The sequence below is a fragment of the Nicotiana attenuata genome, unplaced genomic scaffold (genome assembly GCF_001879085.1).
Source record: "Nicotiana attenuata strain UT unplaced genomic scaffold, NIATTr2, whole genome shotgun sequence".
Taxonomy (NCBI): domain Eukaryota; kingdom Viridiplantae; phylum Streptophyta; class Magnoliopsida; order Solanales; family Solanaceae; genus Nicotiana; species Nicotiana attenuata.
Window position 1 is genome coordinate 47,528 of NW_017672800.1, and position 10,054 is coordinate 57,581.

The 10,054-nt window shown below is 41.4% G+C and overlaps 1 protein-coding gene across 1 annotated transcript; it reads right to left on the reverse strand.

Annotated features, from left to right (window-relative positions):
- Window positions 1–8,101: 8,101 nt before the first annotated feature.
- Window positions 8,102–9,191, reverse strand: LOC109214553. The gene is made up of 3 exons (XM_019378489.1): window positions 8,834–9,191; window positions 8,496–8,603; window positions 8,102–8,430 (listed from the first exon to the last, which is right to left on the reverse strand). The coding sequence occupies exons 1-3, from the start codon at window positions 9,189–9,191 to the stop codon at window positions 8,102–8,104; spliced, it is 795 nt and encodes a 264-aa protein (XP_019234034.1).
- Between the last annotated feature and the right edge of the window lie 863 nt (window positions 9,192–10,054).

Below are 10,054 nucleotides of genomic sequence, written 5' to 3' on the forward strand. Positions count from 1 at the left end.
TGCCGATTCGGCTCCTATGCCGCTAGCTATGCCTGCTTTAAACAGCTTCCGAAATGAAGGGGACTAAACAGGAACAAGAGACATCCACTGAAGAAGATCCTTATCCTTCTCCTTCCCTTTTTTCGGAAGAAAGGTGGGATCCGAACAAAATCGATGAAACGGAAGAAATTCGAGTGAATGGAAAGGACAAAATAAAGGATAAATTCCACTCTCACCTTACAGAGACAGGTAAGTGATTATCGAGAAGGTTCTGATGAGTTCCAGATCATATATGGAATTTAAGGACTCCTGAATTGGTGAATGAATAGTGAATGGTCATTGGATATGCGGTATTTCTATGTCAAGAATGATTATACATGGCAATATTTGATAGATGCAAGAAATGACTTAGGATTCCCAGAAGGTTCCTTTAGAGCGAGCATATCGGATTGAGTTACTTTCGGGTTGGCAGTCTGCGTGACTTGGTTGAGTTAGAGAAGATCAGTTTTTTGATGACTTTGATTATATGTTAATGAGTTTCAAAGAATTCACCATAGTTATGGCCACTGCCCGGAGTTAATAGTTTCTATAGGTATAAAATATATAATGCGTGTGGTGATATTCTCCTGGATTGAGTTAAATAAAAGGTTCTCGGTTGATAAGGTGTTCAACTTGCTTGTGGTTCAGAGTTGATTGTGAGATTTTTGTATTTTCACGAGTTAGCATGTTAGTGGCGGTGCACCGTGTAAGGTTGAAAGTTGGGAATTTAAGGTTGCGGTTTAGTTTGAAGGGAAGGATACGAGTTCTTGATAAAATGGATGATTTCAGGTGTACAAGGGAATGCTGGAACTATTTGATATCGCCGGAGGAGAGTGTGCATGTTGACAGGGGCAATGTGTTTGGACTTGTGGATATGTTTTTGTAAGATGATGGAGTATGAGTGAGCCATTTGAGTAGCGGTGTTCAGATCGGATATGGAGATTCTGGTATTTATGAGGTTCAGAGATTGGATGTTCTCGTAGGCAGACTATTCCTTGATTGCAAATTGTGAAGAAATGTTGAGGATTGGATAATTGATGGTATGTGTTACGGAAAGGTTTTTATGAACTTTTGGAAGGTTATTTACCTATTTGGGGATGATCGGAATTTGTTTTGGGATTATTTTTGAGCCTAATGCGAATGTGTATTCTGTATCAGATCGGATTTGCTTGCTCTTGCACAATAGTTACCATAGGTATATCATCAGGCGGGATGGATGTTATTCGTGCCTTGGTCTATGTTATGTGTTTCTCTCTTATGCTATGACGGGTTGTAAGGGTTACATGATTATTCGCACGCATATTGTAATTTGGTTTAGGCTTTATGGCGTAATGGGCGAGATGGCCCTCGTGATGTTGATTTGCTTATTGCACCATAGTTGTGGTTGTCTTTCTCGGTATTGTTTATGCCTAATCATCTTCCCACAGTTATATTTGTGCACTCTATCATGCTTGATGTTGACGCACATGTGATCAGTGAGCCCGAGCATTTTGGCTCGATAGGTACCCCTATGTGGATTGATATGATTGGATCGGGGTGTGCTCTGTAACGGTACTGTGATGAAATGTAACTCCTTATACTTATTTCGTGTGTTTTACTTTTACTTTGTTGCAAATTGTTCATACGGAGATGTTAATATTTCCCCGCCTGCTTAACTTGCTTAGTAGACTTCTTATTTAGCTTTCTTACTATTATCTTCCATGTCTGAATTATTACTTTTTTGGTGTACAAAATCGTGTTGTGTGGGGATCCATATGGTTTTTGGTGAGACTTGTCGGTTGGGCTGCTTGTATTGGCTGAGATGAGGTTTCCAGATCTGAGATTTGCACTATCGTATTGGGATGAGGAATATCTGGGAGAATGATACCATATTTCCGCTCAGAATTGCGCAATGATCCTTGTTGGACGATTGAGCCTCTTGACTTGTCGATCTGATGAGCAGTTATGAGTTTCTGTGTGTTTCTTTCATCATCGTCGTGTACGAAGGTTTTAGACGAGGTTTTATTTGATATGAGGTTACTACTGGCACCAGATTTATTTTTGGGCAGCTATTATGGTCAGAAGTTATTGCTGTGAGTATATGAGTTATGTGGTATATCATGTGATTACATCTTGGGTTATAGTTATGGCTTGGAACATTTTATTCAGACTTATGCAGTGTATGGATGTGAGAATCTGGTCTTATAATGAATTTCAGATGTTGGATATTGAGTTCTAAGGTTTACGGACTAAGGTTTTTTGAAGTAAGAATCTTCAGTTATGTTGTATTGATGGGCTTATATGGATTGGGGTGATGTGGGATCACCCCCGGGTTTGTCCATGGTGATTTTACACAGTGATATGATGGCTTTGGAACGACTCTTGGCACGTTCAAGGACGAACGTATATTTAAGTGGGGAAGAATGTAATGACCCGACTAGTCGTTTTGAGCATTTAGGTTCTATTTGGTTGTTTGAAGTCTTGAGTAGCTTTATATGATGTATTATGACTTGTGCGAATCGTCGGTTTTGGTTTTTAAGGTGATTCAGGATTGATTTCGAAGAATGATTCCCAACTAGGAAGCTTTAAGTTGGAAGAGTTGATCAAGTTTGATTTTTGTGTATTTGACCTCGGATCGGAATTTTGATGATTCTGTTAGGTTCGGATAGTGATTTTGGACTTGGGTGTATGCCCGGAATTTCATTTTGATGTTTCTAGAAGGGTTCGGTACTATTTGGCTAAAGTTGGGAAATTTGAAGGTTTGGAATGTTCATAAATTATGATCGAGAGTTGACTCTAATGATATCGGGTTCAAATTATTGTTTCGGGAGTTGGAATAGGCTAGTTATGTCATTTGAAACTTGTGTGTAAAATTTGAGACCATTCCGAGTTGATTTGATATGGTTCGACACAAGTTTTGGAAGTTGAAAGTTCAAAAGTTCATTAAGTTTGATTTGAGGTGCGATTCATGGTTTTGATGTTGTTATGTGTGAATTGAGACCTCGAATAGGTTTTTGTTGTGTTTTGGAACTTGTTGGTATATTCAGACGGGGTCCCGAGGGGCTCAGGTGAGTACCAGAACTTTCTACTTCTCTATGTTTCCGTATAAAAGTAAAAGTGCTATTGCAATCTTTAGATTTGTCCTGACAAAATGACTCCGTAAGAATCTTTTAAGATTAGTTTGGAAATATAATTTAGAACTGTTTACCCATAAAACAGTAAAGTTAAATTTGTTACGTGGTCTATAGACAAGCGAACTGATTTGATCTAAAAATGGTAAGGAAATGAAATTAAAGATGAGATTTAGCGATTGAATTTGATGAAGATGACAAGCCTGGCTCCGAGCGCAATGTCTCTGAGGACAAAAGTGAAAGCAATGATAAGAACGAGTAAAGTTATTTAATTAAGAGCAAAAGTGAAATATAGCATATGTTTGACAAGAATTTCGTGTGTTACAATGGTTGTTGAGCCTACTTTTTATAGCTTTACCTAGGGAAACAAGATCCTAGGATCAAGCCCCTCTTTAATGATAATAATAGAGTTATTGAAGAATATATAACGGCAAGCCATGAACTCAAATATTCTCTGTAATGGTTGCTCATTTAATGTCCATGAATGCAAATATTCCCTCATTGAATGCTATCCAATGGCAAATACTCGATTTGCTCCCTTTGACCATGCTCCCTTTGGGATTCACCTGATGCCGATTGCAGTTGTTGTATCCAGTACTAATTGTTACTTGACTCGCCTTTTGTCTGCTTTTGGTTCCATGTGTCATGCTATCATTTGATCATTATAATAAACCAATTTTACCCCGTAGAGATAGTCCCCCTACTTTTCGGTGACATATCTTTGTGTTGTGGCAAAGTTGGTGAAGATTTCTTTCTTGGCGAAAAAGTTCCTGAACAGTCTCTCACGCTTTAAAGGATGCACGTCTCTTCTCATTTAATACCCCAAACACGTGTTGCCACATGATTCAGCAAATATTTTCTCCGATTTTTGAGATAATCATGACCACGATTTTTACCGTCTATAACTTCACTTCTATTCATTATATTACTTCTTTTACTTCCAAAAATTTTCGTAAGTCTTTCTTCTTCTCTGCACTCATCTGGTTAGAAAATTTTCCATCTTCTCTGACTTTCTTAGCAAAAGTTTTACTAACCCTACGTTACCATGGATTCTTTTACTGCACTCTGTGGAAACTCTGGCCTTCTCTTCAGTGGAGGCCCAAAGAAAAACTAGGACGTTGATGTCGATTCTGAACCTCCCTCTGTAAACACCATCATACCAAAACACCTAAATAATGCTAACGACTTCCAAGAGAAGGCCACTTATGTGTCTTCAAGGACTTGAGTTGTTAGTAGGTAACCCTCCTCCATTCGCCCTTTTAGTATCCCTATTGTGAAGGAGGACTGCAACTGCCCTAATCTTGACATCCTTGCTTCGGATATGATAGAGAGGGTTACCTTCACCAAAGAGGGTTTTACGTATGTCTATACGTATTCTTTTACCTTGGGTCCATTCTCCGTAGGGTCGAATGAAGGGCTCAACCCTGCAATTTTGGAGTTTTACCACCGGTACCTGGTTTGCTTAACACAAGTAGGCCCATCTATATGGAGAACGGTGGCTTGCCTTCGCCAATTGTGCACGGATATCGGAAAAACCCTAACCCTTGCACACATGATGAATCTTTACTCTCCTAAAAATTTTCGTAGGGGAGTAACAAACTTTAGCAAACGTGGCCACCACGCTCTTCACACCAGTGTTGCTGATGACAATGATCGCGGGTGGATGGAGTGATTCGTCATCATCACTAAGAGGGACATCATCTCGGCCACAGCTCCGCTTTTTCCTGAATCGAGGAATCGCTTTCGTAAGTTTACGATTTATTAATTTCCTTCCTTCGTGAAAAGCTTATTTTCTGTTGTTGCTGATCTTTTTGTTTCTTTTGTTCTAGCTACCCGATGGGAACCATCACGAGTTCAAGGCCTGGACTAGTGGTTTCAGAAAATTTTGGAAATCACAATGCCAGAATCCCATCGGTGGAAGGAAATAGCCCTCTAATATGGGTGGAAGGCCAAAAATCATGGTAAATCGAGTCCTTCTTCCTTTTATATTTGTACGAACATAGGTAACTTTATGAAAAAGTTACTAACTCCATTTTTTTTACTTGATTCAGGACTTCCGCAGGGCTCTGTCACCTGCCCCGAGGTCGACATTTTAGCTGATCCCGAAGAGTCCAGGAGGGTGCCGCAAAGTGCCCCTACTCGAAGCAATGCTCATGGATTTGCTTCCGGTGAAGGTGCCTCTCGGAGTCCCCGGCCCGAGAACAAGCAACCAAAAAGGCGACGTTCTTCCTCGGCTGGGACTCAAAATATGAAAATAAAGAAAACAACAACCGAGCCAGCCACAGTGGTTGTTGTGGATGACGGGGAAGCCAGTGATGAAGTGGATCCCCTTCAAAGGAGAAAATCATCTTCATCAGCTCAACCAGATGCTCAGCCGGGAGAGCTTCAAAACCAACCGCAGAAGAGATCAAGCACTTTAGAGCGAGATGGAACGGGTGGATAATGCTGAATCTCGCTTTCCAGCCCCCATTTTTGTCTCTAGTCCAAGGAGTTCGGACCCTGGGCCTCTTCTGCCTTCGTCCACTGAGCAAACAATAATAAGCACTTCTCCTGCCGCAACTGCTTCTCATCCTTCCATACCAACAACTTCACGCCCATCAACACCAGCTTCTCCTTCGCCACCATAACCAACCGCATATCCTCCACTGTTAACAGAAGAATGAGAAAGGGGTGCCTCTCCTCCTCGGTCTCCCGACCACAGGAATTTGGGGCATAATTATTCAACCCCTTCCCCAGATCCTCGAGGGAGGAGAAGTGCCACTCTTTTGATTTCCAAAGAGTGCCATCTTTTGTCCAAGCCGGTGGAGCTTACAAATTATCTGAAGCCATTGGCTTCAGAGAAAGATCAGAAGAAATGCACTCCCTTTCCGGGGAGTACCTGATAAACAACACCATGTATAGCGCAGTGTAGGTACCGAACTAGTTTACTCATATCTTCTTTTATATTCTCTTGTTGTAATGGAAATACTAACCTTGATTTTCTTTTTTTCAGGCCTACTTTCTTGCTTCCGAAGGCCTACAAAGGTTGATTCTTGACAAGCAAGGACTTGCTTCCGAGCGGGATCAACTTTTGGTCGAGAGGAACCAACTTGCTGCGTGCCTCCGGTGTTGGAGGCAAAAGATACAGAGTCGGGTGAGCTTGAAGCACGGTTGCAGTAAAGTGAACAAGATAAGATGGCCCACAACCAAGAAGCCACTCAATTTCATGAACAACTTCAAGAGGCTAAGGCTAAGTGGGCCGAGCTCCACGATGCTGTGCTTACCGCTGCTGAGCGCGAGTCCACTTTCGAGTAACAAATGAATAATTTAACGGCAGCCTTAAGCTCCAAAACCGAGGAGGCCACTGCTGCTGAGGAGAAGAGGGCCCGAATGGAGGAGAGGATAAAGAGGTCGATGGACCAAAACAAGCTTCTTTTGGCTATGAATGTTGAGCTCGATGCTCGTCACAGTGCCCTGAGATCTTGAAGGGATGGCCTCCAGGCCAAAATTGAAAAACTTCAAGCAGATCTCAGGACCAAGAGGTTTCCCTCGTATTTGAGAATACTTATGTAATATATAGTATGAGGAGGAAGACCTTTGAAGAGTCCAAAGTGGGTATCGCTAATATAGATGATTGCATTGACCAGGCCCGAGAACTGGAGCTGCCTGCTCGAGAACGCCTTCCCGCTCAACCGATGCAGCTGATTCCTCTAGTACAGGTTCTGAGTATTCGGGGACCGAAGGGAAGATTGAGGAAGAAAATGATGAAGTCCAAGAACCGGCAGCGGATCCTCCCTCCTCCATCGGGAGAAACGCAGATCCCTCTCTCCCTTCAGGCTCCGGCGGCAATGATACATAGTTTCTTCTCTCCTTTTTTTGTACTAAAAAATTATGCCAAACTTTTCATCAAGTTTGGAACTTCGACAAATAAAGACTTCTTTGCTTAAGTGTTGTGCAAAATAGATTCCTTTCGCGTTGAATTGGTTAAAGCTTTGGGTATGTTTTCATCCGATAGCTTTTGATTCCGGGTATAAGCTCTTCCGAAACTAACCCTTTACTATGAGAGTTTCAAAAGAGAGGGCCTTCTTATATTTATGGTGCTCTTGAAGAGGACGTCTCATGTTTATTCCGTCAAAAGCATTTGAATTTTTTGTTAACTTTCAAATGATAAAATCAACTCATCATTTGGACAAGAAACAAGATAAAAATAAAAGTACTTTATTTTATTCCTTCTATCTTTAAAAGTACACAAGCATTCATTAGCTAAAGTAAAAAACTTCCAATACATGTGGCTAACTTGTATAGCATATTTCGCGGGGGTGATCATACAGTCCTTGGTTCTATGAGACATTATTGTTCCCGATTCTAGAAATACCGGATTTTGTGGCATTCTTGTTGCCACACCTATACTATTACCCCCAGTGTTTGAATGCAAAATATGCGAATTTGAACACTGGAAGTCTTGCTTCATCGGTGGAAACAACTTGTGAATGGTCAAATAATCTTTGGTTTGATGGCAAACTTTGCTTTTCATTAGCGGTTTACCATTGAGCCAAAGATTATTTAACCATCCCATGGCGGTTTATCATTGATATGAAGATTTCAATTCCTTGTCATTTAAAGGTCTTATCCTTGCCGATGACGCTCTTTTTGTAGTATGTTTTCCGTCGCTGCCTCGTTAAAAACCTTGCCAAAAAATCCGATTGAGACAACAACTAAGAGAAAAAGAGTGCAGCACATACTTTCAGTATTGATAGGATCCATTAACATTAATACCTTTTGAGGTGAGTCACGTTCCAATTACTGGGCAATTTGACTCCATCTTGATTTTCCAACACATACGATCCTTTACCGGTAACAGCTGAAACTTGGTAAGAACCTTCTCATGTTGGACCCATCTTCCCGGCGTTGACTTCCCGAGTGCTCTGAGTCATCTTTCTCTGAACTAAGTCTCTATTGGCCCTCCGATTATAATATCTTTCCATCCTTTGCTTCTAAGCCGCCATCCTCACGTACGCCAAGTCCCTGTGTTCGTCTAGCAAGTCCAACCTCACCAGCAATGCTTCATTACTTGCTTCTTCATTTGTTCGGGAAAACCTTAAAGTTGGTTCCTCTACTTCCACCGGTATCAGAGCTTCCGCTCCATATACGAGAGAGAAAGGTGTTTCTCCCGTGCTCAATTTCGCCGTTGTCTGGTATGCCCATAGTATGCCTGGTAGCTCTTCGGGCCATTTGTCTTTAGCAGCTTCTAGCTTCTTTTTAAGGTTCTGGATAATCACCGTATTTGTTGATTCCGCTTGCCCATAAGCACTTGGATGGTACACTGAAGATGTAATCCTTTTGATTTTCAAATCTTCCAAAAACTTTCTGACTTTTGAGCCTATGAACTGCTTTTCCCGTTGTCACAAGCAATTTCCTTTGGTATTCTGAATCGGCAGATTATGTAGTACCATAGGAAGTCCATCACTTCGCATTCATCAATCTTTTGGTAAGGACCTGATTCAACACATATAGTGAAGTTGTCAGTTAAAGCTAAAAGAAATCTTATCTTGCCAGGACCCAATGGTAGAGGATCAACTGTTCATCCCCCATTTCATGAATGGCCAAGGGGGAAACACCAAATGCAAGAGTTCCGCCGGTTGGTGTACCAATTATGCATATCGTTGACACTTATCACACTTCTGAACAAATGTCCGTGTCCTGTTCCATCCGAGGCCAATAGTAACCTGCCCTAACCAACTTTAGAACTAACGAATCTGCACCGGAATGGTTCCCACAAATTCCTTCATGGACTTCTCTCTTCACGTAGTCCGCCTCCGAGGCTCCCAGATATCGGTCCAATGGTCCTTGGTATGAACTTCTATATAATTGCCCATCTATGAGGTAGTAACGAGCTGCTTTGGTTTGTAATTCCCGGGATGCCTTCGGGTCTTCGGGTAACTTGTCATGCCTAAGGTACTCGACGAAATTGTTCCTTTTGTCCCAGACTAAGCTGGTTGAATTGACCTCGCAGTAAACATCCACATCCAATATCGAGTGCAGAAGGTGAACGGCAATATCGGAGTCAGATCCTTTCATCTCCATAGATTACCCCAAATTGGCCAATGCATCTACTTCTATATTTTCTTCCCTCGGGATATGTATAATTGACCATTCCGTGAATCGTGTAAGCAATGCATGAACCTTGTTCACATGCCGTTTCATGCGTTCTTCCTTTGTGGCAAAAATCACGTACACTTGGTTTACTACCATCTGGGAATAACATTTTATCTCGATGACCTCGGAGCCAAGTCCCCAGGGCAATTCAAGTCCTGCAACCAAAGCCTCATACTCGGCTTTATTATTAGTTAATGGAACAGTCTTAATGGCATGCCTCAGGGTTTCTCCCGAGGGCGTGACTAGAACTACCCATAGATAGGACCCTTTTACATTAGAAGATCCATCCGTAAACAAGGTCCAAACTCCTTATGTCGTTTCTAACACCAACACTGCTGTCACACCTCCTTTTTCACACACCCGAAGGTATATAAGGGAGTTTTTCCAGTGTAAGTGACATTATTCGAAATGGGACTATTTAATTTATTTCAGAGTCGCCACTTGGGATATTTATTATGGTGTCCCAAGTCACCGATTTATTTTAAGTCCCAAATCGAGGAAATTCGACTTTCCTTTTGAAGTCTGCGAACCAGAAATTCTAAGTAAGGAATTCTGTTAACCCGGGAGAAGGTCTTAGGCATTTCCGGGTTCCGTGGTTCTAGCACGGTCGCTTAAACTATTATAATTGGCCTATTATCTGATTTTAATACATGTTTTAACCTATGGTTCAATTTACTTATTAACCGCTTGTAATAATTATTGTTACATATTGCAAATCATTTCACGGGAGCCGTACCCACGATCTGCAATATGTTTAATTTTTAAAGATTAAACTGTGGCCAGGTCACATA